Source organism: Alexandromys fortis, unplaced genomic scaffold (genome assembly GCF_014885135.2).
Source record: "Alexandromys fortis isolate MF-2015 unplaced genomic scaffold, M_Fortis_MF-2015_v1.1 scaffold_0, whole genome shotgun sequence".
In the NCBI taxonomy this organism is placed as follows: Eukaryota; Metazoa; Chordata; class Mammalia; order Rodentia; family Cricetidae; genus Alexandromys; species Alexandromys fortis.
The window spans coordinates 32701223-32727647 of NW_026067949.1; the positions used below are offsets into that span (position 1 = coordinate 32701223).

General features: G+C 47.4%; 1 protein-coding gene across 1 annotated transcript in view; it reads right to left on the reverse strand.

Moving 5' to 3' along the window:
* Igfbp7 (insulin like growth factor binding protein 7) overlaps positions 1–23084 on the reverse strand; it is a 60059-nt gene extending 36975 nt beyond the window's left edge. The window contains exon 1 of the mRNA XM_050150312.1: positions 22568–23084. Within this exon, the coding sequence (XP_050006269.1) occupies positions 22568–23039 (472 nt within the window). The 5' untranslated portion in view covers positions 23040–23084. The remainder of the gene's footprint in view (positions 1–22567) is intronic.
* Between the last annotated feature and the right edge of the window lie 3341 nt (positions 23085–26425).

The window sequence follows — 26425 nt, forward strand, 5'->3', positions numbered from 1 at the left end:
CCCACAGGCAGAGTTGGCTCCTGCCCATGGGGTCACAGATGTTTGTGGACCAACTCAACGCTTTCTACTGCAGATGCTCCTGTTTGCAAGTGTATCCTGAACGTGGGTTTCCGCTGCTGCTGGCTGAGGCTTTCCATTTAGGTGGCGGGAAAACAAAACAAAACAAAACAAAACCTGACCTTGAGGCCTTTTAAAGTAAGGTACGTTCCTTCCATCTACAGAAGTAACACACAGCTCCCCCTTGCCACTTGTTCAATACCATCACCTTTCTGGGCAGGTTTGCACCGTTTTTTGTGATTTCTTAAAAAAAAAAAAAGGCAAAACAAATTGCAGGTGATTCACTGTGGTTTGTGTTGCTAAAACCTCCCATGTTCTTCATTAGCAAAAACCCTTTCTCCCCTGCCTTTCAACATAGCCTGATGAGATGCAAATAGAACCATTTTCAGCTTTCCAACCGAACAGACATGGGGGGAAGAAAGGTAACAGAGAGTGCAGGACTTTGCTTATCGCCGCGTTATACATTATCAACACAGCCCTCCTTAGCAGAGGCTCTGCAGGACTTCAAAAGACTTCAATCATGGACAGCAGAAGCACCCAGACACCGTAAGGCCAGCGCAAGCACTGGGGACAGGCTGCAGATGAGTTCTGTACCGAAGCCCCAGCCTTCAGCAGTCCGGCAGAAAATGCATGCAAAGAGAAGGGACTTTCCCAATTTTCTCTTCTAAGCAAATATGAAATCCAAAAGCCAAAACAGAGTTAACGGGAGGACAGGTAGCAGGCTCAATTCTATGCGCTTTCTCTCCTGGTGACTTCTGTCCAGCCGAGTCCCTGCTGCTGACCTCTGGTAGTGTCTCTTCTGTGACATTTGTTCTATTTTTATTTCTCATTAAATAGCAACAGTGAACAGTAAAAAGTACCCCTGTCATGAATAACACTGCCCCTACCACCGTTTAATAGACTTAGGATATGCCAGCCAACGCCATGCTTTTGCTACAACATCCGTGCTGATTCTCACAAGCACCTAAAGAGGTGACAAGACTCTGAGACTCCACACGGTTGAGGAACTGTCACAGAGTCACAGAGCATCAGCGCCAGGGCTAGGACTCCAGAACAGCTTTGAGTCGGGAACGTGCATCCTACCATGATGCCCATAGCTATCTGAGATGTGGCTCTTTGACATGGCCTTCCCATCCCCTCAGAGCTGACCAAACCCCTGGTGGGCATCTGGGCTAATTCCTGGCTGTAAGAAGGAAAGAACCACTAAGTCAGTTTCTCCTCTGCACAATGGGAGAAGCGCCAGCCTTCCAGGCATGTGTTCCTGATGACCGAGTTTCCAAATATGCTGTATTTCAATGGCAAAAGTGAGCCACGCTGCTACAGTCAGATCCTGAGTGTCCACTCAAAGCCTGTGTGTTAAATGTGTGGTCCCAGCTCACACTGCAGTTGGGGACTCTGGAAACTTTAAACGGTGGAGCTTAACTGGAGGCCTTTGGGTCACTGAGTGTGTGTCTGTTAAGGGTGTAATGAAACCCCAAACCCTTTGTTTTCATCTATTCTTCTTCCAAAAACAATATTTATTTTTTATGTGTGTGCACTGTGTGAGTGTGTGTGTGTGTGCATGCGACGGTGCAAGTGTATGTGACCATATGGATGCAGGAATCCTTGCAGCAGAAAAGCATATCAGAATCCCCTGTGAATCTGAGTCGCATATGGTTATGAGCTATTGCTCCAGCTCTCAGTGTTGGTCTCCCTCCTCCACCCCGCATTCCAGTCAGGAGGTGAGCAATTTTTTTCTATTTCACATTCCCTGCCATGCCGCCTAACTACAGGCCCCAAACTCTGGACAGAAACCTCCCAAAGTGTGAGCAAAGATGACCTTTGCTGCTTATGATCTCTTACAGGTGTTTGCTATCGCGACCAAAGACCGAGTAACACAACGTGCAAGATGGGGGCAGGGACGCGAGGATGGGGGATACAATAACGTCACATTCTACCTGCTCTGGCCTGATGTGCTCTGGGAAACGGGCAATGGCTGAAGCCTTGGAAACCACCACAGTAAAGTTTACGGCAAAACTTATCTCCCAGCCCCACCCCTGCCTGGCCGTTTAGACAGAGCTTCCGCTGTGACATTTTCTTTCCGTATTCTATTTGTAACTGGCCAGGGACAGCTCCAGTCTCACCCACAGCCCTTTCCCTACAGCACACACTGGGTTGGGAAGCGCAGGAAGACAAGGCAGACGATGGTAAGGAAAGCGCTGGGGGACAGAAGTGGATAGACCCTGCCAGTAACGAGCTTTTCATTACAGAAGTGTGTGCCGCATCCCTTTCCTGTCAAGGAAAGGCAACGTCAATTCCCCACTCCTCAACCCCTCGACAGGACCATGTGTGGTGCTTCTGGAATCTCCCGGGTGGGTTCGGAATGCCAAGGGATGCCATATGGTCCACTTGACTGTTTCTCTCTCAGGAGTCAACACCCATTTCCTCTCCGGAGCTTCCCTCTTTTGTCAGTACAGGAAGCAAGCATCCTAACTTGGGTATTTTAAAGCGGGGGCCTTGGGTGGATACTTTCTAGAATGTTCCTGGCTACAGGGTGGAATGTCAAGGTTAAACCTGCCTGGTCATCACTTTGAAACTGTCCATGCATCACAGATGTATACTGCTTCTCTTCTGGCTTTGGCCAAGCTCTGACCTAAAGTCCGGAGGGTTGGGCCATTAAACGCGACTGCTGGTGAAATTAAGGGGAGAGGAGACTGATGTTTGGGTCTGTCCTCTTCCCTCTTCCCACTCCACATCAAAGACCACATATTTTCCCCTCACAAAGGAAAACATTCCTGACCTTTGTTTATCAGAAACTGTCTGGACTTGCAGTCTCTAAAGTCACACTCTTTATTAGTCACATCCTTCTTCGTGTGCGGTGTGACCCAAAGCCATCTGGTGATGGAAGCATGAACTACCACCCGGGGACGCTCACTGAGCCTAAATGCAAGCAGGAGCTGCAGTCGGACCTGGGGATTCCTGGTGGAGACAAGGGTTTCAGGGTGGAATCTGTGTGGGGGAAAAAAATCCTCTTACCCGAGATACTGGTGACTTTTCTGTGTTGTGACAAATGCTTGCCTGATGCAACTTAAGGGGGAGAAGGAAGGACTTCCTTGGGCTCATGGCAAGGAAGGCGTGGCGGCATCAGATGGCAGTGAGAGCTTGGATCGCCGCTTGCTGCCACCTCGGCAGGTCAGAAAACAAGAGCGTTTGGGTTGGGAGGGTGGCAGGTTATAACCTGCAAAATCTTTCCCCAGTTACGTCCTCCCAGCCTTGCCTCCTATTCTAAAGATCTCACAGCTACCCCAGTGGTGCCACCCATTAGGAACCGAGTGTTCAAACACATGGGCCCACGTGTATACCTCATATTCAAACCATAATAATTCTAGATCCTATAGGACCCTGGTTTATTTTTTACATATTTATGAATTTATTGTGTGTTTAAGTATGTATGCATGCATGTATGTGTATGGGCACATGTGTGGCACAGCATACATGTGGAAGTCAGAGGACAGCTTTTAGGAGTTGGTTTTCTTCTTCAACCATGTGGGTCCTGGGGCTCAAACTCAGGTTGTCAGGTCTGGTAGCAGGCACCTCTACCAGCTGAGCCTTCTCACTGGCCCCAGAACCCTGATTTCTAAAGCAAAACCCGAGCCCCCTCTACTCAGAAAGAGAAGTGGCGATTCTAGGTCTCCAACACAAAACAAAGGCTCGTGCAGAGTTTTTATCCTGGCTCGGAAATGCTTCTACGCTGAGGCTGTAACCAAATCATTTTGCCTTCCTGCTCCACTGACATTGATAAACTAGACCATACTCGGGTTTTTATGTAAGTAATTGGCACCCAGCTGAGCCAGTGTGGTGTGTGTCAGGCAGAGGCAGAGCCAAGGGTCAGGGAGGACACTGTGGACAGGCAGGCTAAGTGGGACTTGGCTCCAGCTCCCAGCATATTCTGTTGGTCCTCATTTTCTTTTCTTTGTGCTGTTGTGGATTGAATCGGTTAAATGGGAAGGATGAAGCAGTGATTGAAGAAGCCTGCTTAGGGCCTTGAGTCCTCTCTGATTCTTTGTTTCTACGTGTGAAACGGAAGGAAATAGGAGCACGTGGTAGCCCAAGGACTCAGTTACAGTAAGAAAGCCCATCTGAGAATCGTCAGCCTTCCTCAGAGTCAGCCTTCCTGACAGTCAGCCTTCCTGAGGGTCAGCCTTCCTGAGGGTCAGCCTTCCTGAGGGTCAGCCTTCCTGAGGGTCAGCCTTCCCGAGTTCCAAAGAGTGCTTTATAATCTTCCTTTTTTACATTGCCAGAGGTCCCAATGTAGTGGCATTTCAACTGTATTTTAATAAAATAGGTCTGCCTGAAGATCTGAGAGTAAAACAGTCCCACTGGTCAGCCTTACAGACCAGATTATGGTAACACACACCTTTAATCCCAGTAGCCACAGTGACACATACCTGTAATCCTAATAGCCACACTAGTTGCCATAGAAACTGGGCAAACTGTATGCCTTTGGTGATGGTGGTGCACACCTTTAATCCCGGCCCTAGAGAGGAATATAAAATGGGGGAAGACAGCTCTCAGACACGGTCTCCTTCTGAGATTCCAGGAGGCAGGAGGTAAGAGCCAGTGGCTGGCTGTTCTGCTCTCAGATCTTCAGGCATTCTTTATTTATTAAAATACAGTTGAAATGCCATTCCAAGACTGTGATCTGGGCGAGTTCTACTTGTATCCAGAAGAGATGTCACATGTGGACCCTCTTCTACTGATCTAGGAGTCCAAGTCCAATTTCAATTACATGTTTGCTAATTTAAAGAAGGCAGATGGCCATCAAAACAGCTCAGCAAGTAGAGGCACCTGCCATACAAGCCCGGCAGCCCGAGTTTGATCCCTGGAACTCACATAAAGGTAGGAGGAGAGAACTGGCTCCACCGGGTTGTCCTCTGCCTCCCACCTGTGCCACACGCACAGCACATCACAAGAATAAACATTTTTAACACCTAGAGAAATTTCCTTTAAATTGGCAGCGGCATTTACATTACCTGGGGGAAACATTCTTTTCAAATATTTTCATTGGTATTAAAAAAACATGAGTACATGCTTAGGGTAACAATTCAAACAACACACAAGCATGTCCTCCTTAATCCTACGCTAAACCTGCCTCAAGTAACCTATATTCATTGCACTTAGGTTCTCATTTCCTTTCTAAAATGAAGAAAGAAGAGAGGCAGACACATTACCCTGTAGGTCTCCCCTATGCACCAAAAAGCCGAGGTATCAAAGCTTGTCTTTGCAGATCAATATGAGCAGAACGACTTCATTGTCTTCTGTAACTACACAGCGTCCCGCGGCATGGATTCGCTTAAGAGAAGCCTGGCTGTTTTCCCTTCTGCATGTTAACTATGAGTCCATGCACCCTCTTTTATGTATATCCTGATGTTCTTGTTTCTGTACGATGGGTTCCCAGTCCTGAGACTGCTGGGCCCGAAGGCACGAAAACATTTAATTTCAACGGGTATCCCTGGATGACTTGGGCAATGCACAGCCCTGGCAATATTTATGAGAATGCTCATTTTCTCATACATTTCCCAGTAGTGAGAGGAGTTTTGTAAAAGTAGGTCAAGTCAAAGGGGCAGCACGGCTGGCGATTGTTCTTCTAATTGCATGTGGGGACTCTGTGTGAGGTCGAGCGGCTCCTCATGCGCTTTACTGGCTGCCTGCAGTTGCTCGTCTTCCCTCTTTATAGCTTCTACTAAGTTTCGTAGATTTAAATCACATCGTGTGTGTGTGTGTGTGTGTGTGTGTGTGTGTGTGGTGAGCCTACAGAGGCAAAATGAGCGTGTTAGCTGTCCTCCTCTATAGCTCTCTGCCTTATTCCGTGAAGATAGGGTGTCTCATTGAACCCGAGGCTCACCATTTTGGATAGACTGCCTGACGGTGAGCTCTTGAGATCTGCCTGTCTCTCCGATGTCCGTTTTACAGGCAGATGTGTCCATTCCTGGCTTTTTTTACATGGGTGCTGGGGATTTGAACTCCGATCTTTATGCCTGCACAGCAAGGGCTCTTAACCACTGCCCCACCTCCTCAGTTCACCTGCCCTGCAGTGTTTAAGGGGGCTTCTATTTGCTCTCGTGTTTCTTTTGACTTTGCTTCTATTTCAGAGATGTCTTTTACTTCTAATTATTAGCTATTCACTTCAATTTTGAGTTCTTCTAGTTCTTAATTTAAAATGTCTGCTAGCTCATTTTATAAAGCAGAGCCACAGTGTTTGTTTGTAGGCATGTTCTTCAGCTATGTCTTTAGAGATGGTGTTGTCTCTCTCATTCTTCCCCCAGTGTGGGGGACTGAAACTGGGGCCACCCACATGCGAGGTAGCGCCCTACATCTGAGCTACACCCCCAGCTCTCTTCGTTCCAATTTTGATCTTACTCTGTGCTCATTTTTATGTGAAATCCATAAGCTTTTTTGAAGGAGCTGCTGCCCAGGGTTCCTTCCTGTAATTTCTCTGAGCTCCATTTTGAACTTTCTCGTTCAAAACTTGATGACTTTCTCCCTGTGGCTTCCTGGTTTTGTTTCCCTCCCCAACTTTTATCTGCCTCTGTTGTCTCTGTATCCTCCAGTTTTGAACTGCCTGTTCGTGTTCACGTCAGCTCCTTCTCGGTGAGGGGTCCAGGCACCCTCAGCACCTCCCTGGGTCCCTGACACCTACCCAGGGAGCATCTGTTGGGACTTCCTGTGGTCAGAAATGTCCTCGCCGCCTTCCTTCCCTGTGTCCGTGCTCATGGCTGCTGACTTCCCAAGGCCTTCTGGTCCAGGTTCCAACCCACTTGCACTGTGGCATCCACAGGGGTAGCTTGTCACCGATGTATAGTCTTTGATTTTGGTATTTCGTGGTTCTGCATTTTTACTTATTTTTTTTTTTAAGCTGTGGTAAAACACTTGCAACACTTTTTTGTTTCCCAGTGCCAAGGATGGAACTAAGAAACCTCACACATGCTAGCAAAGCACTGTGCTCCTATGTTATGATGTAACCGGCTATATGCATCCAATGGATTTCGACTAACTATATTTTCAGTATGTAATGGCTTTAGCAGCACGTGACTCCCCATAAGTTGAGGAGCATCTATCCGCTCATATTGTAAAAGCAATCTCCGGAATTCTTTTCATCTTGCAAACATGGAACTCTGCATCCATTAAACAACTCCTTATTCCCCTTTCCTTCCGGTTCTGGTGGCTCCCCCTGTTCTGCCTAGGAGCCCAAGATCACGGAGATCCTGCCACGTCCCCATTAGCTCAGATCCCCTGCGGACTGGAGTCTGGTTTAGAGCCCTCAGCTAAGGTATGGTGTGGAACTCAGTAAGCATCCCACTCTTAATCTAGGACAGAGTCGTCTGAATTCCTATAGTGGTTGGCAGGGTGACAAGATGCTGTCTTGTGCTCATTAAAGTAACTGATGAGTACCATAAGAGCTGCCATCCCCATACACTTCCAGGTCAGTATGCAACACCAGGGTCTACACGGCAATGCTGCTAAGTCTTCATTACCTGGCTAACGACTGGAAGGAAGGACCAGATGATCTCAAGCAGATGCCACCTACAAACTACTTTATATTTTAGTTTACAGAAACTAGTAGCACGTTTCTTTATTAATTGGTTGGTTCAAGATAACTCGTGAGTAATTGAAAAGAAAGGGGTGGCCCAGATACACATGGGGTGTGCACAGGTAGTTAAGTAACTGGGTATGCAATGAGAGTTCTTGCCACCATCATAGGCAGAATCAAAAGTAATATAATCTTGCATTCACATAGAGCTTTACAGCCTCAAGGTTTCAAATTCATCACTTAATTCATTTCTATAACCGTGGTCATGGCCCTCTGAAGCAGGAGTTCATGCATTCTTTTGTGATACTACTGATATAATCTGAAAAGGGAGGCTGGAAGAGGGCACGTGCAAGTTATGGATGTACAAAAACAGAGAGGCAGAAACTGACGGTTTTTATATCCTAAAACAGCAAATCACACAATGGATTCAGAAAGTTGCTAGGCACAGTTTCAGCGCTCTGCTTATACAAGCACTCATCAATCTGAAACAAGGGTCACATTTCCAACAGAAACTTCTGCGTACCGCCTTCTCTGGCGTGTCTGAGTTCAGCACTGCAGTTCTTAGGACAAAGGTCTGCGGCTTTAAGGGCTCAGTGGATCACATTCTTTTTTTTTTTTTTTTTCTTTTTTTTTTTTTAATTAATTTATTTATTTATTAAACATTTCTGTCTCTTCCCCACCCCCGCCTCCCCTTTCCCTCCCCCTCCCCCAACCAAGCCCCCCTCCCTCGTCAGCCCAAAAAGCAATCAGGGTTCTCTGCCCTGTGGGAAGTCCAAGGACCACCCACCTCCATCCAGGTCTAGTAAGGTGAGCAAGTGGATCACATTCTTATTCTGAGGATTTGAGAAGCCTGTACACAATGGCGAAGGCTCCCCAGAGGACTCGATTTTATTCAAGCGGATTGAAAAGTAATTTGTGCGCAGGTTTACGCTCTTCGGTGGCTAGGTGTTATTTTTAGAAAACACAGCTATTTATCTGATTACCTCTCCTAATTTGTTTTTCTTTTTTTTCCCCCTCGGGAAGTGAAATGACACAGAGGTTATTTTATTTCACAAAGCAAACAGATCCAGGCAGTATGGAAGTTAGATCACCTGGAATTTAGCAAGCCCATCACGGGGATTTGGGGATGATTGTATCACACTGTAGCAGACAATGCCGCTGTCCAAACCTGAATATTTGAAATTATTTTAATGTATCAAAGGACATCTGTTGATTCTCTGGTTATTTTTCTGGAAAACCACATACATGACCTCACAGAACAAGCACAAACATAGGACTTCCATGTGCTGTTAGTAATTCATTGCTGGAGACTGCGGGGACGAACAGGGGACGTGCAGTAAGAACAAAAGCTGGAACGCGTAGATTGAGAACTATAAACAGAGCCAAGGTGGGGGCTCACACCTGCTATCCCAGTACTCTGAAGGCTGAATCCCAGGCTCATGAGTGCCGCCACCAGCCTGAGCGATACACCAAGACCCTGCCGGAAAGAAAGATGGCAGCCAGGCAAGCAGTAATGGCTGAAGAAGCACCTACCCCTTCAGCAGACTCTGGCACTCGGGTTTGGCCGGTTTGGAACGGAGTGGGATGGATGTATATGTGTGTATGCCTGTATTCGCACTAACCCATCTGAATGTTTAGTTCAGCTGCATCTGGTTCCTGGTACCAGGAGCTCTGCTTGGGCATTCAGATGCACCGCATCATGGTGGCTTACTTTATAATGTACAGGCCATACCGCACCACAGCCTTCTTCTGAGGATTTAAAGGGTGATAACGCATATTCACCTTCCACAGGAATTCTCATAAATCCCACTGTGCTCTTATCTCCCAGTCAAAAATGTGAAAAGTTCTGCCGGAAACCAGAGGCAGTTTCTCCATGCTGGAAAAATCCTGTCAGCAGTGTTACTGGCAGGAATAATGGCCTTCCAGAGGAAAAGAGGAACAAGACCCTGCAGCCTCTGCTAAGGACTCAAGGACAACTCCAAGGACGAGCACTGTCTTTGATTTTAGTGAGGCCTTTAGATTTCTAGCCTTTTTGGGCTGTTTTGTTTTGTTTTTTCAGATACAGTCTTCCTGTTGACTCATAGATTTATGAGTACTGGGGCAATCTTTGTTGTTGTTTTTAATAACAAGAAAGATCTTTAGTAAGAATGAAATTAAATTTGCCTATATTCCCAGGATATGTAGAAGCTGTGTGGCAATGGGAGTTAATTAACAAGTATTTGTTAATATAGAATCTAAATCCATCCTGGTTTGTCTACAGAGTGAAAAATCTGATGCTGAGTCAAAGACTGACAGGAAGGCAGCGCCCTCATTGTCCCAGCAAGTCTCTGCAACGATTTAAAACTTCCCTTTTATTCTTGGGCGAAGGAACTATCTAGATAGAGTGATGTAAATTTACGGCTTAGTTTTCTTAGCATTTGTCAAAGTATTTAAACACACTCTCGAAAAATTTAGAAAAATGATTCTTACATGTGGGTGCTTTGATTGTGTGTATGTCTGTGCACTCTCTGCATGCCTGGTGCCCGCAGAGGCCAGAAGAGGGTGTTAGATCAGCTGGCGATGGGACTATAGATGTTTGTGAGCTGCCACATGAGTGCTGAGAACCAAACCTGGGTCGTCTGGAAGACTAGCCAGGGCATTTACGTTCTGAGCCCTCTCTCCAGCTTTTGAACACACTTTTAAAGGTTCTTTTTCACTAATATTCATATGAACAATCAATTTAATTATGAACAAACAAGAATAAGAGCCACTCACGTCCATCCCCATATATTACCTTGGGTGACTCAATAACAACTCAATACATACTAGGTATCAAGGCAGTTATAATACATATGAATTCCTGTAGTATGTAACCAAATTATAATATACCTGCAATTCTATGTATAAGTTACAAGTGTGACTGTACCCTTGTTCATTTTCTCACCCCCAGTAAATATGCTTCTGGTGAGTTGACATACTGTGTACAGGGCTGAATGCACATGTATGTACCATGTGTGTACATCCTTAAATGTCTGTGTACTTTTATTGACTTGGCTTACACAGGGCTGCTTTGTTTTGAGGCTGCCTTTGGGTACGTCCCAATGAATCAGGCAGGCATCAGTTTTGCCTGATCCTTAGAGAGATGTCAGGATCTTTCTTGTGACACAAATTTCCTTTTGGCACACAGAACACAAGCACTTGGTGGGAACTTAAAGGACTAGTTTCCCATGAGCTGATAGAAAGGCAGGAATGAGAAATGGCGGGGGAAGGAGAACCTTCCGTATAACCTTCCCACTGCCCTATGAAATAAGAGTGGAAGTCTTATTTGCAGGGAGTAAAGGGTCAGAAAACCAAGGGTCAGGACAAAATCCAGCTTGCCATGGGGCAATAAGGTCAGAGAGAGAATGTGTTTGTTGGATCAGGAGTCAGCCCCCAAATGATACTCAGATATATGCACCATGCCCACGACTGTATCATGGCTGGATATAGAAAGAAGCACAACTTATAGAAGGAGACTCCCTAAATAACCACACAGAAACTGTATTAATTAAATCACTGCTTGGCCTATTATCTCTAACTTCTTATTGGCTAGCTTTTACATCTTAATTTAACCCATTTCCATTATTTTATATTTTGCCATGAGGCTTGTGGACTACTGGTAAGGTTCCATCATGTCTGTCTCCATGGCTTCTCTCTTACTCCGCTTCCTTTCTCCCAGCATTCAGTTTAGTTTTCCCTGCCTACCTCTATTTCCTGCGCAGGCCCAAGACGGTTTCTTTATGAACCAATGGTATTCACAGCATACCGAGGGGGAATCCCACATCACCAACTCACACACGTCTTCTGCCTTCAAAAGCCTTGCAAGGTCCCGATGATTGGTTGCCAAGATGGTCATTTCCAAATGTTGTTGTCTTCCCTCACAAACACCTACTTTCAACCCTAAACCAAATGCTTACAGCACAGAGAGACCTTAAACAAAAAGCACACACAACCCAAGGTTCCCAGAGTCCTTCTCTATTACCCCAGATAGTGTCCACCAGCTCGGTGCTTGCAGCAGCCTAACACGACGCAAGTCCTGTAAGTAGTGACCACATAACATATTTGTGTTCTCTGCTGCTGTCATCCAAACACAGCTGAACACTCAAAACACCTTAACCCCGGCAGTCCCCACAGCCACCTGGTGAGGGCGACAGTGTCACTATGTTAAGGAGCCAAGTGAGAGCACGCCAATCAGAAGGGTCTCAGCTGAGTGGCAGGAGACTCTCCTCTAGGCTGGGGGGACCTATAACCCGAGCGGAGCTTCCTCACCCTCTTAGAGACTCCAGAGGCGACAGGGTGAAGAAGGTTCCCCTTTCTACCCAAGGCTCGGAGAGGCTGGGGATTCCGCAGTGAGCAAAGCGGAGGAACACACAAGGCTCAAGGAATGCATGCTTTCGAGAAACGACCAGCAGGCCGGATCGTGTAGGCGTAGGTGGATTCTCGAGTATTGTGATACTGGCAGAGACAAACACAGTTCCGCTTTGTCCAAACAGGGGAGAGCATCGAACCAGGCAGGAACTAAGACAGGCAAGCCCGAAGGTGCCTGTAACATGAGGGGCCATCGTGTGTTTCGAGAGCTTCCATTCGCTATGATGGATGGACACAGCATCCTGAAAAGTGCCTTAGCTGTACAACACCGATTCTGGGCAAATGAAGCAAACATTGCTTCATCATATTAGAATTTCTCTAAGAATGAGGGTTCTCTAACGTCACTGGAAGGCACTTTGACATAGTAAGAGTTCCAGGCCTGGGCAGGACATTAAATCACCTAAAAGCGTTTTATGAGATCCTTGGCTCAGCTCAAGTCCAGACCAACTAACTCGGAATCTTGGGTTGGAGCATAGGCAGCGCTGTCTGTGACTTGCTCTGGCATCTCTGATGCACAGACCAACTAAGGAGGACTACCCCAGAAGGAGGGGTGGCCTTGTCCCTGGAGAGTGACAGGTCAAAAGGCTTGGCCAAGTTCATTCAGCTTGCAGGTGCTGGGTTTGCAAAGCTCGTCATTTTCTCAGCCCCCTTAAGGAAGAGACACTCGTTCCTTTTGCTCTCTCTCTCCCACCCTTGGCGGTAATGTTATCACCTCCCACACACAGGCAGCCAACCTAAGTGGGCACCTCCTGACTCTAAATTTGCTCATTTACAGTTGAATGTTTTGCTTTTTCAAACGTGTTCCTGCCAAGCTGAGGCTACATGTGTAGGTCAAAGAACAGAAGCGCAGCAAAGCAAATATTTTATTATTATTATTATTATCAACGAGACTCTAAAAACCAAAGATAATGCCCAGCATGTGCCTTTTTGGCGCTAATTGAACTCTTTGTTTCCAAACTGTGATTTTTATTCAATGTCCTCTATGAAGCCAATATGACTAAAAAATATGATTGAAACAACTTATGAGTGAGCATTTCCTGCGTGAAAGATGCTGGAGGAAAACGTGAGGAAGGGCTAGGCCACTGGTTGCCACACTGAATGACCCGGAACCCACGGCTGTGCACTGAAGCCAGCAAAGGACAGTACTAGAAAACAGCGCGCGTGACACTGAGCTGGAAGAGGGACACGTTGTGTGCTGCAAAGCACAGTAGACCAGCGAGCCATGGAGTCTGAACTCACATGCTGGCCACAGCGTCTAAGCTCACAAGCTAGCTAGCCTTAGATGCTCTCCATGGAGTCTAAGCATATATGTTAGCCAGCACTAGACCCTCTCCATGGAGTCTAAACACACATGTGAGCTAGCACTAGGTCCTCTCCATGGAGTCTAAACACACATGCTAGCCAGCATTAAACCCTCTCTATGGAGTCTAAACACACATGCTAGCCAGCACTAGGTCCTCTCCATGGAGTCTAAACACACATGCTAGCCAGCACTAGGTCCTCTCCATGGAGTCTAAACACACATGCTAGCCAGCACTAGGCCCTCTCTATGGAGTCTAAACACACATGCTAGCCAACACTAGGCTCTATGAAATCTGAGGTTCCATAGGAGCATGTAGGATTCTTTGTCCTAGAGCCCGTGCAGAACAAGGAGGAAATTTCTAGAGGTTTGTCTCTAGTGCTATTAGCTGATATATTGTTTGTGTAGACCTAGACAAAGTCTCCAGCTCTCACCTGGAGGCGCACATAGCAGTGTTGTATTTGCATAGGTCTGAGTAAGACAGAAGCAACACACCACAGCATAGAGACTTTCTTATCTTTGAGAACAGGTGCTTCTGGGACGCCTAAGCCAGCTTGGAACTTCTAAGCCTCCTGCCCCAGCCTGCGAAATGTTGGCACTGCAAGTGTGAACACCTGTATCTGGCTTTTGTTGTTTCAAAGGCACTTAGGAACTCACTCGGGCTTTATCACGCCAGAAACACTATGATGGGAGCGAAACAATTCCAGGAGATCTTTCCGCACGCCGGATGTCGGTATCTTTTCCTGTATTATCTCACCTCCCTAACACCTTTAAGCGGAAGATAAAATCGTACCTGTTTCTCAGGTAAGAAAACAACAAACGGGGTAAGTTTGGGTCAGACAAGCACACCACAAGAAGGAAAAGCACCTGGTAGAGACAGTCGAGTATCAGCCCGGAAGTCTCATCAGACCCACTGTCACGGGTGTCTCCCCCACTCTTGGGCTTGTCCTCTCTGAGGGCGTAGTTTCGAGTTAATGGGTGGGGTGCGTTAGGATCTTCAGATATCTGAAAAACGTCCTCAGGGTGGCATTAAGAAGAGGAGGGGTAACTCGCACTTCTGGGTGCTGTGTACCGAGCCTCCTGCCTCCCCAGTGTGGCATGCCAAGTGTTTGCTTTCTGGTGCTCTTACAGGGGTGCATCGGGGTGGCTCCGGGGACTTAAGCAAGGGCACTGAGCAGAGCTTAGCTTAGCACTTAAAACACCACTGTAGCTCTGGAACCAGCAAAGGACACGGGGACAGGGAGAGAAAAGCCTGATTTCTTTGAGCTCAGTAAAACAGGAAAAAGGGGGCAGCCTGCCATGATAGGCCAGGCAGATGGATGAATAGAAAGAGACCTCAGATGAGAGAGCATTTGGGTGGTAGTGAAGGAGTGGGAGGTTCCCTTTGCCTCATCTTGCTGGGTCTAGAAAGACCTGCCCTGCCCTGCCCTGCCGTTCCTGTCTACTGAACCAAAGGCTCCATGGTACACAGAGCGGGCGCCAAGTCAGAGCTACTCTCCTCATTCTGAGCCTCTGATCTGAGACGCACCTGAGTCCACAGGGGCCTCTGGCTCTGAAGCCCTGGCTTGCCAACTATCTGGCTGCATCTTTATCTTTGCCCCGGCCTGCCCTCTCCAGCCGGGCTTAGCATCTTTAATAAGGGGGCCACACTGCAGGACCCCACTCCTTGATGTCTGGGCTCAGAGAGAAGCACGCATTTCATCTTCCATCAAAAGCTGGTGGTTTCCTGAGGGAGTCCTTTGGAAGCCAAGGTTGCCATGTCTCTCTGAAGCCACTATTGAAATTCCCCTTTGGATCCCCGAGTTCTGAAAACTCCCATGGAGAAGGAGCAGGCTTGGAGTCCTGCAGGCCTGTGCTGCCCCGACACATTCCTGAGGCTTCGTTTCTGTGTGGTCCCTTTGGAAAGTTCCAGGAGATCCATTGCTTGATAAGTGTTCTCATCTCTGCCTGGAGTCAAGCCAGAAGCAGATGTCAGATCTAAAGCTTCTCCAACTCCGCAGCTTGACCGTTGGCTGCTAATTCGTGCTGATGCAAATGAAACGCCTGGAAACATTTCTCATTCAAGGAAAGACAAGCCGTGATGAAACTCATCACCTTACATGCTGACTTGAAAAAACAAAAACAAACAAACAACAACAACAACAACAACAAAGGAAGCAAGCCCCCCATAGAGGCTGGAGATGGTCCTTCTTCAAGAAAACGTCATAAAAAACAGGGCAACTGAGGTCAGATGCACCAATGCCTGCTAGAACATTAAAGCACCATATTTCCCCCTTCCAGAGTCAAAATGGAATATGCTTAATTGAGTTCTCAAATTCTTCCACGGATCTTCCTTCTGCACCTTGCCAAGGGTCTAACACCATCCCCACCACCAAACAGACTTCTGTACCTGTAGATGCAAACTAAGGCACCACACACCGTCCTTCGGCGTGGAGTAAACGCTCAAGTTGAGAAAACTGACGGAGAGCAGAGGCATGCTGGGATCACGGGTACGCACAGCCGTGCCTAGTGTCTGTCATTCGTGATGTGATTTTCACAATCATCCCACGGAGGAGGAAGCCCAAATCGCACCATTGCTCACTGTCTCCACTATCCTGAAGCTGTGACAGGTGCCTTTTTCGGAGTAGCCTGCTCTGTGAACCCGGCCATGTGGCTTGGCCTTGGCCTCAACACTTACCACGGGTGACATCAAACCTCATGAATGGGGCTTTGTCAGCACTAGGTTACTAGGTCTGCCTTACCCGGTTTGAACCTTTCTTATTTTTCAGAGGCAAGACTGCTGTGTTACTCTGGCCTGCTTTTGGGAACAGCAGGATTTCCTCCTTGGATTTTCTGGATAGCTCTGCTTCCTTCCCCCGCTACGCTGCCACCCGCCCCCCCCACAACCTTTTGCTTGGTTAGAGCTGTGGAGGGGTGGGGCCTGCTATTAGCTCCAGCTGTGGCTACTTAACCTTGCCTTGCCGTTCTCTGTGAACCGGGAAAACAATTCAGCACATTAGCGTTTTCAAAAGGGTCAGATCATGTTTGCCATTAATTGAATTTGGGATAAAATTCAACTCTTGTACATGATTTCAGATGGAAAGCAGACACTGTTACCCCCCATTCTGTCTACTCTGGTTTTCTTCTCCTAACTTCTCATGCTCTATCAGAGTCTGGGTGATCGGTATGTGTAGGGGTGCTCTTCACTGACCTGGGAAACTCCAACAGAATAGGCTTGGGGGTGATATCTGTGGGCATCTAGTGCCTCCACCTTGAAACAACTCCTAAAGATATCCTGGGATATCTGTGTTCACTAGTACCCTAAGTGGGCAGGCACATGAATTATTCTATACACCTAAGGCCCTGTCACTTTCAAAACTCTGATTTTGTCACTCATAAACTTTTAAAGGAAGCAGCATCCATGGATCCCCTGGCTTAGCAAGTCTGTTGACAGTCACCCAGCCTTCCCTTCCTACTGGCTACTTAGAAGATGTTTGTGCTACAATTAAAGGCACAGAGGAGGTCGGAACCCGTATGGAGCAGCTGGAGGTAAAGGAAACACACAATCTAATCCGCTGGGAGGCTGCTTTTAGAATGAGAGGCCAGCTGCCCTTGGACTCTAACCAAGGGCGTTTTATCCTTGAGCTATCCAAAAGAAAACCTTATAAGGCAGTTTCTTCTAGAAGGCCGGTCCATAGTGGACCCTTCTAGGGACAGGACAGAAAACATGTTAAGGTGTCAGCACGCCTGCTCAGCTCCATCACTGAAGGAGGGGAAAGTGGTCACCACTGTCTCTATCTTGCCCTCCTGAGGTTATTTCTCAGCTCCAATAAGGCTTTCTCAACTCCTACACACATTACAATATTTATGCCACAGGTTTCTTCCTGGTGTGTATGTAATTTAAATGTGCCTGTGGCTATTTAATTCAGGCCTTTAAATTCTGTTTTCTCGAAGAGCTGTGGAACAGGCACTTGACATCTAATAATCAAACGATGAAGGCTGTGCCTTGTCTCTAGAGTAATTTTTCTCTAAATTTTTAGAGAAATTTTAGACTAGTTAGGAATTTTAGAGTCTGGAAGGATCCTAAGTCTCCCACCCCCCCTTCAGAGTTGTCCATTTCCTTTTTAAAGCTGCTTCAGGAGCTCAACGCTTTCCTACCGTTTAGCCACTAAGACAAGATAAAGCAATAAGGAAGAATTAGTGATCTGCTCACCATCCTAGAAGCTTCTGTGTTCAACAAGCGCAAACAAGGCCAATAAAGGAATAAAGTTACAATGGTATTACTGTTGTGTTGGGGCAGATTTCTTTTTTTTTTTTTTAAATATTTATTTATTTATTTATTATGTATACAATAGTCTTTCTGTGTGTATGACTGCAGGCCAGAAGAGGGCCTGTTACAGATGGTTGTGAGCCACCATGTGGTTGCTGGGAATTGAACTCAGGACCTTTGGAAGAGCAGGCAATGCTCTTAACCTCTGAGCCATCTCTCCAGCTCCTGGGGCAGATTTCTTATAGACAACTCTCTCCCCCTCCCTCTGTGTTTCTGATCTGAAAGTGAGGAGGGAGTAATGGGATGGCTGTAATTTGGAGGCTGTCCTGGCTAACAAGCAAGCAACCTGAGATCTCACTGAGTAAAACGAAGGTCAGAGGCACAGGGAAGGCAAACACAGCCTGTCATGGCAAGCCAGGGTCTCAGGACCGGCAGTTCTTAGATTCCTTTCTGTGTATTTTGACAGCCCTTCCGCAATTCCTCCTATGCCCACTTCACTCTCAGCCTCCATGAAGAAGGATCTTTCGCTCTCTGATCCTGAGTTTGACAGTTTGGGTTTCTACATAGAAACGAGCTCATGCCATGTTTGTCTCTGTGCACGGCTTACATAGCCATGTCTTCCAGGTTCATCCACGCTGTGACAAATGACCAGACTTCCTTCTTTAGTAACGCGAGTAGTATTCCATCCTCTTCCTTCCAACTCCATTCCAATCTCCACACTAGTTCTCTAGTTAACTGCCTTCCCTCCCCATCTCAGTCAGGACATCACTCCTCCAAGAAGTCATCAGTGGCTCTTCTTCCACAAATCTGAACACCCTCCTCAGCATAAACTTCTCGTTTTTGCACAACAGACTTAGCTTAACGAAAAGCATCGCATTGACACGCCCCGTCTCAAGATAAACCAGCTCATTAGCAAGTTCACTGACTGTTGTAGCAACTCTGTTTCAGCTTCCAGGGGAGTTCATGGGTTCACTCAAGGATAGCAATTACACAGCAGCATTTAAATGGCACATTACCTACCTTAGAATAAGTCTAAAATGAATTCCTTAGAGAAGGTTTTTTAACATTTGCCAAATACAATTTGTCCCTGACAATCAAAGCCTTCGCCGAAGCCTTTTCTACTCACAACACAGTTCCTGGACCCGATTCTAGACAATGACACAACGTGAGAATGTGGGGGTTTGGGGAAAAGTGAACGTGATATTAGAGCTCAAGACGGCGCTGGACAGGAAGCTAAGTCAGTGTAAAGGGGTGGTGGGGGTGGGGGTCAGGGAGGATGTGGAGTGGGGTACACACAGCAGGAAGCCCATTGCCCACACTTCCAGAGGAAGGCCCTTCCCTAAGGGTCTCCTCTGTCTGACTGATAAACATAAAACAAGTTCCTACTGCTAGCCAGCCACTGTGTCTGAAAGGAATTAAAAGACAGAGGCCGTCCTTTACTCTGGGAAAAGACAGACGTGTAAAAGATTATTCTGAGACTGTGGGTGGTCTACACAACTTACTGTCCACTCAGGCCAACGGCCCTGCTCCCCCCTTTGCTGGAGCCCTCAGATCTGCCCTCTTTGGCTTCTTGGCACTGCCCCTCCCTGGCGTTTCTACTCATCCCTAGTCTCTATCCTGTTTCTCTGCCGCATGTGTTTTCACAGCACACACAACTGTGCGAGAGTTCTTGCTTCTGTCGAAAGTTTAAACTCCACGAGTAAGAAACCGCTTCTATTTTATTCAAAGCTGCTTACTCCAAGACCAGAAGAGTGTGGGAGGGTTCACTCATTCATTAATCCATAACTGATGTAAGCCCCTTGGACATTAGGGCTCTCTGGGCAACAGAGACTCTCTCCTCATATAGAGCTAACTTTCTGGTTGAATAATGACAACGATCTTCATCCTGTGGTTTCTACAGATAATTTCCATGACATTAGACCATCACAAAACCCTATGAGAACGGTAGAATTGTAATCCCATACTACAAGCGAGGAACTTTATTGGGCAGGGAGGTCATGAGAGCACAACGTTAGTGTGGTTCACTGTAGAGTTAACATTCATACCCAGGGAGTCATATTCTACAGTGGACTGTCAGCTGTGATGTCTCTGTACAAATATACAGCAAGGACCCATAAGGATTTGCTAATGTTGAACAATGCTGGGAGAATAACATCATGATGAACCAGGGGAAAGCCAGGTCTCACAGAGAAAGTGACATAAGAATTCCAAGGGAGTTTTGTGTGTGTGTGTGTGTGTGTGTGTGTGTGTGTGTGCAGGGTGGAGGCAGGAGACATTCCAGGAAGAAGGCACTGCATCTCCAAAGGCATGCAGAACAGCAGCCATATATTGTGGCGGGAACAAAAGGAGATTGGTGGGAAGAGGCCGGATGGAGTTACACTGTGAAGACCCTCCTGCTGCCTGAATGGCAGTTCGAACTTAGCCACGGAAGTACTAGTAAGTGGGACCCGAAGTAGTGGCATTCTGGGTCCACAAGTAAAAATTCTGAAGGGACAGAAAATGGTACCCAGAAAACGGGACCGAGGAATTCAGATTTGAAGGACAGTAAACAAAAGGTCTGAGGATTGGAACAGAACAGTAGCATTTTCTGTCTCAGCAACATGATTCTATGTCATGCCTCATCATCTCGGTCTTGACTCTTTTTATTAAGCTGAGTTGTCAAGTCTTCTCCTTCCAGTGAGCCAGGGACCTTAGCGGATCCCACTGGCACTCAGTTCACAGTGACAGCTCCAAGATTCGAGATTATGAGCTCATTATCTTTCTAACAGATTTTCAAGCAGATGGCGGTGCCTTCCACTGCAGAGATACAGACTCCAGCAGGACAGGCTCTCTCTAGAAGGCAGTAAGTGATAATTTCAGTGAAGAAAAGCAACACCAGGAGGTGCTCCAGGGACCGAGGGAAAGGGCTTTGCAATTTGTAACGTGTACACACACTTCCTTTGTCGTCAAGGCCAGATCTGCTCTGCGCATCCTTAGCTATATGCAGCTGAAGCTGGCTAGCTGCTCAATAAATATTATGTTTAATGAGACCACAGGAACAGAATGCAGACAGCCTATTTCACTGGGGCTGAGTCCTGTAATAAACTCCTCATTACAAACATGATCCAAGTTTTTCTTGAGGAAAGAAATGGTTAGAGGAAGTGAGGAGATACATTATTACTCTCTGTAAAGACTCAGGACTGCATGGGATTTAAGAGACTCTGTCTAGTGTCTGTCGCTGTCAAACTACACCCAGACCCAAGGCAAGTCCATAAGAAGATCTTGTTTCCCCATCACTCATTCTCCTCTGCTGCAGGAAGGTATTTTGGGGGCTCTCTGTCCTCTTCTCATCTCTCTGGCCTGCTTTTACCATTGCCCTAGAAGCCAGCCCCTATGTTTGTCCGTGTGGGGCTAAAGGAAGCAAGACTGATTTGTTTCCAGTTTTAGATGCTATTTCTCACCACCTTCCTCAGCATAAGGATAAAGCCAGGCTGTGCTCTTAAAGAGGCTTGCATCCTGGAGAGGGGACTGGAGATTGGGCATCACTGGCAACGAGGCCCGTTAGACCTGTTCATTCATCACATTTGCTCGCTCAACATTGTGAGTGTTGAGAGAAGTAGCAAGAGAGAAAAGGATAAAAATCTACACTTAGAAAAAAGTCAGGAAAATAGAAATGGATAACTTGGGAGAAGGAAGGAGAGTGGGGAGGAGAGGAGAGGAGAGAGCAATGATGAGGCTAAATATAATAAAAGTACATTTATAAAATATCGTAACAAACCTATCATCTTGTACTATTAAAATACACGAATAAAAATAAAAACTAGTCACAGATGAGGAAGCAACAGCACTTGGAAAGTCGCCAGGGCAGTGTGCTCTGATGGGCAAAGAACCTTGACTCTGGGACTATGGGAAAGAAAGTCCCCCTTGGGATGTTTATAAGAAACTCCCAGTATTTGGAATGGCTCTTAATGTGCAGTTCCCTTCATGATGCGACTCTCATGCCAGAGCCAAAGGAACAAAGGGCTGTTTCTGTTGGAACCAGGGCTCTTTGGGCTGTTCTTTTCTCAACTTGAGGTGATAATACCATAAGTGGGTAACTGTGAGCCACACCATCTAAGGCTTTTAACAACGAACTTTGGAGTGAATGGCACATAGCCTATTTGCATATGGATTTCTGGGAAAAGCTGTAAAGAAAGAGCTGGTACTTGGAAAGTCTGGAGAAAGCCTGAACTGTGTTTAGGGTGCAACAGCTGAATTCTCTCCTCTCCCCTCCTACCTTGGCTGGGGCCAGGACGGCAGCTGCCAGCACCGGGCTCTAACTTTCCCTCCAAATGCCTGCTCATGGAAAAATGTTATTTCAGGCGCTAGAGTTAAGTCTCTGATATTTTCTTTTTGGTCCCAACCTCAGACTTTATTTTTTCCTATTTCATAAGTTTGGATTAGTAGGGAATACAATAGACAGACATAATGTTAAAGGCATTTCTCATGAACCTTGCATCCTATGGATAAATTATGAAAAAACAAAACAAAAAACAAACAAACAAAAAACCCCTAAGCCCAAGAAGAAACGCCAGTGCTTGAGATTAACATGAACTCCACCTTAAAAATTCTTTTTCTCTAGTTACTAAATCAACTTTCCGAAAGTCCTTACTGCGTGTTTCTCTGCTAACTCCGTCTACCCACCTCTCTGCACACACCCAAGCAAAGAAAAAAATGACGAGAAAAGGTTCTCAAGAGAATAGTGGCTTTCCGGAATTGCCCTGGCAGCTATGAGTTGGATGAATTGTGGGGATCGAGGAGCCCGAGGTCTCGGAAAATCTTTTCTATATTTACACCCGTTACTGCGATTTTTCACTTTCTTGGCGCACACAGGAAACTCCAAATAAAACCATCCAAAGAGAGCCGGGAGGCGTTTCCCTTGGCTCGGGACACTGGGCAGCAGTCAACTCCTCCCTCCCGCGGGTCTCCAGGGACACTCGGCAGCAGGGGGGTGGCGGGGAGTGGCGGAGTAAGTGCTGGTGCCCACCTTGCTCGCAGGTGCCCTTGCTGACCTGGGTGATGGCCTTCTCCCCGCGGCTCTCGGCACGCAGGCTGGCGGCGCGCAGTTGGCAGCCGCTGGGGTAGGTGGTGCCGTCGCTGCCGCACACCGGGTAGCGGCTCTTGCACACGCACACGGCGAGGACCGCGGGGCCGCCGGCTGCTGCCCCGGCTTTACCCTTCCGCCTCTTGCGGCTCTTCACGCACTCCATGCCCGGCGCGCAGTGCCCCCTGCCGGCCGCGCCGCCCCCGCACGGCTCACCCTCGCCGCGAGCGCACACGGGGCAGCAGCCGCACGCGTCGCGGGTCTCGCCCAGCGGGCAGCCCAGCGGGGGCAGCGCGGGGCAGGAAGCCGGCACGCACGGGCCGCAGGCATCCGAAGAGGAGGAAGAGGAGAGGGGTAGGAGCAGGAGCAGCAGGCCGGCTGAGCCGAGCAGCAGGGCGCACAGTGGCCGCTCCATGGCGGGGTGGCTGGACACGAGCGCCCGCGAATGAGCAGCAGGGAACCCCGCCGCTGGCCCTTAAAGCCACCGCCCCGCCCGGCGCGCCACGGGAGTCCTCCCCGGGGCGGAGAGTCTGCGGCTGCCCGCCCCGCTCTGCTCGCCCGCCCGCCCGCCCGCCTGTCCGCCAGTGCTCATGCCGCCTGCCATCCCTGACATGGGCACCTTCGCAGCCTTGGCTGGATTGTCCCATGCCCAACACGTGGGCCGCCTGGCTCCCGCTCAGCCCCCTGCCCGTGTCCTCATTCTCCATAAGGGGACACGCCTCCCTGCAACTTCTGCTCCTTGCTTTCCAGATCCAGCTATTTTTACTTTTTTTTTTTTTTTTTTAAACAACTAGGACTTTATGAGAACTCGCTGTTTAATCCATTAAATTCTTGTGAGCCTGGGAAACCTGAGTACTGTGTGGTTACGCTTTTAAGACAAACCGCGAAGGGAGTGGGGTTTGTGTCCTCTTTGGCAACAGCGCCTGTGTGGTTTTGGATGTCGTGTTTCTTTTTGGATCCTCAGGATCTCGCTCCTCTCTCTTATCACGCAACTGCCTGTGCTACCTCCTGCCAAGTTTAAAGTCCTTTTTAAAAGTTTTGTTTTTAGATTTTTTTATTTTTATGTGTATGGATGTTTTGGCTGCATATATGTGTACATCATATGCGTGCCTGGTGCCTGCAGAGACCGGAAGATCAGACATCCTGTTCCTGGAGTTAGAGACAGTTGTGAACTGCCGTGTAGGTGCTGGGAATCGAACTCAGGTTCTGGAAGTGTAGTCCCGGGCTCTTAACTGCTGAGCCATCTCTCCAGTTCCTTACAAACTTTAAAGGTATTTTTATTTTGTGTTTATGAGTGTGTATGTGTGTGGAGGTTGGAGGCCTACCTTCGGCAGTTGGTTTTCTCAGTCCACTGTTTGGTCCCACGGCTTGAATTCTGGTCATCAGGCTGGTCAGCACATGCCTTTATGCATGGAGCCACGTCACTGGCTTGAAACACACAGAGCAGAGAAGACCTTTTAGAGGAAGGGCCACTATTTGATCTGTGAGGACAATCAGTATCAGTGTCCACACTGATAGCAGTTACAGGGATCAGGGTCTTCGGTCCCAGCAGGTAGAGTGTGAGACTGAGCCCCCCCTCCCCCGGAGTCCACAGGGAGCCTTAGTCTTAAGGACTGTATTAAAATAAAAAAACATTTGCTCATCATAATGAACACACTAGTAAAGCATTAAATTATAAACACTTGGCTCAGAAACACATCTTCCAGTTTAAAAGCTAAAATGATTGCCAGGCAGTGGTGGCTCATGTCTTTTTAATCCCAGCCCTCAGGAGACAGAGTCAGGGATCTCTGTGAGTTCGAGGCCAGCTGGTCTACAGAGCAAGTTCCAGGAAGGCTGCAAAGCTATAGAGAAACCCTATCTCCAAAATAAAACAAACAAACAAAAACAAATTAAATGACCATGTTCCCATGAGCAGATGTTACAAGAGCAGTGGCTGTAGTAAAGAGGGCGCTAGTTTGTTCTCAGCCGCATAGCCCCGAAATAACCACACAGAAACTGTATTAATTAAATCACTGTTTGGCCCATTAGCTCTAGCTTCTTATTGGCTAACTCTTACATCTCAATTTAACCCATTTCTATTAATCTGTGTATCGCCACGTGACTTTGGATTAACAGCTAAATTTCTGGCTTGAATCTCTGGAGAAGCTACATAGCTTCTCTCTGGCTCCGCCCTTCTTTCTCCCAGCATTCACTTTAGTTTTCCCTGCCTAACTAAGTTCTGCCCTGCTATAGGTCCAAAGCAGTTTCTTTACTCATTAATGGCAATCACAGCATACGGAGGGAAATCCCACATAAAGTGGCTGTCCCCTTGGGCTGACTTTTCTATAAACAGCTGTAGAGGAAGGTTGGCAGGGTGCCAGGGGCGTGGCAGTCTGAGGAGGGTAGGCTGCACTCTACCCTCCATAAGCACAGAAAGGATGGACTCCAGGTGACCAAGGCCAACAACTAGGTGGCAGCACACAGCGCGGAAGTGATGGGGATGGCTCTTGGCTCTTGTGCTGGAGGTCCTGCCTAGGCCTTGCCACTTGCCACTTTTTTTTTTTTTGACATAAATCCCAGAATCAGGAGAGCTGCTATGTTGAAGCAAGAATCAAAATCTACAGCACCATCAGCAAGGTGTGTGGCTGCCCTCAGCCATCTCTCTGGGACTACTGTACACTTTAAAAACATTACTTACCTGAGCGAGATGAGAACCCGTTTCCACCGAGAAATGGGGCTGGTGCTCTTTGGCTTCTCTTTGGCATAGTTTAGAAGAGTGGCATGCTTTTTAAAATAATTTATTTGTTTTTATTTTGTGTGCATTGGTATTTTGCCTGCATGTAAGGCTGTGAGAGGGTGTCAGATCTTGGCGTTACAGGCAGTCATGAGCTGCCACATGGGTACTAGGAACTGAACCCAAGTCCTCTGGGAGAGCAGCCAGTGCTCTTAACCACTGAGCCATCTCTCTGGAGCGGCATGTTTCTAAGAAGCCAGAGACTGACATGGCAGTTTAAAAACCAATGGGCGTTTTCGAAGGAGTTTTCCTGAGTATGCTTGTTCTGTTCAACAACAAGAGAAGGTTGTTAGTGAAATAGTCTTAATGTACAGTGCAGTCTTCCAGTCCAGTTTCAGTATTATTAACCTTTCGCTAAAGGTCTCTATTTGATTCCACAATCCATTATGACTAGTCATCATAGCCCCAGGGTCCACAGACATCAAAGCTGCCCTGAGACAAGGATGTCAATGCAAGTAGTTTACTTGAAAAAACCACATAAAGACATAGGTAGGAAGTGAGCAGGAAGGGAAGTTGGTAATAAACATGTATCCTGGTGACCAGTCGCGTGTGTGTGTGCACGCATGCATGCATGTGTATATGTTAATGCATGTGTATGCATGTGTGAGTGCACGTGTATGTGTGTATGCACGTGTGTGTACGTGTGTGTATGCCCGCATGTGTGTGCATGTATGTGCATGCGCGCGCATGTGTGTGCATGTATATGCATGAGTGTGCACGCGCATGTGTGTGTGTGTGCATGCATGCACGCATGTGTGTGGGTGTGAGCTGTGGTAGCAGCCACAGGGCTGTGGGGTTGTTCCCCAGTGAGTGGAAGTCCCACATTAGAGGTGACAGTGAGAACTTAAGCAGGTAAGACAATAAACTTGTGGGGACCCTTACTGCTCAGCCAGAGAAGCAGCAATCAGGTTACCCTTTGTGAAGGGGCGCCTAGTCTGTGCTAGGGCTGATCAAGCTGAAAGAGTGAAAATAGGAAGAGACATGGTTTTCTCGAGAAAGGAGAAAAGAAAGGAATTGGGTACTTAAAG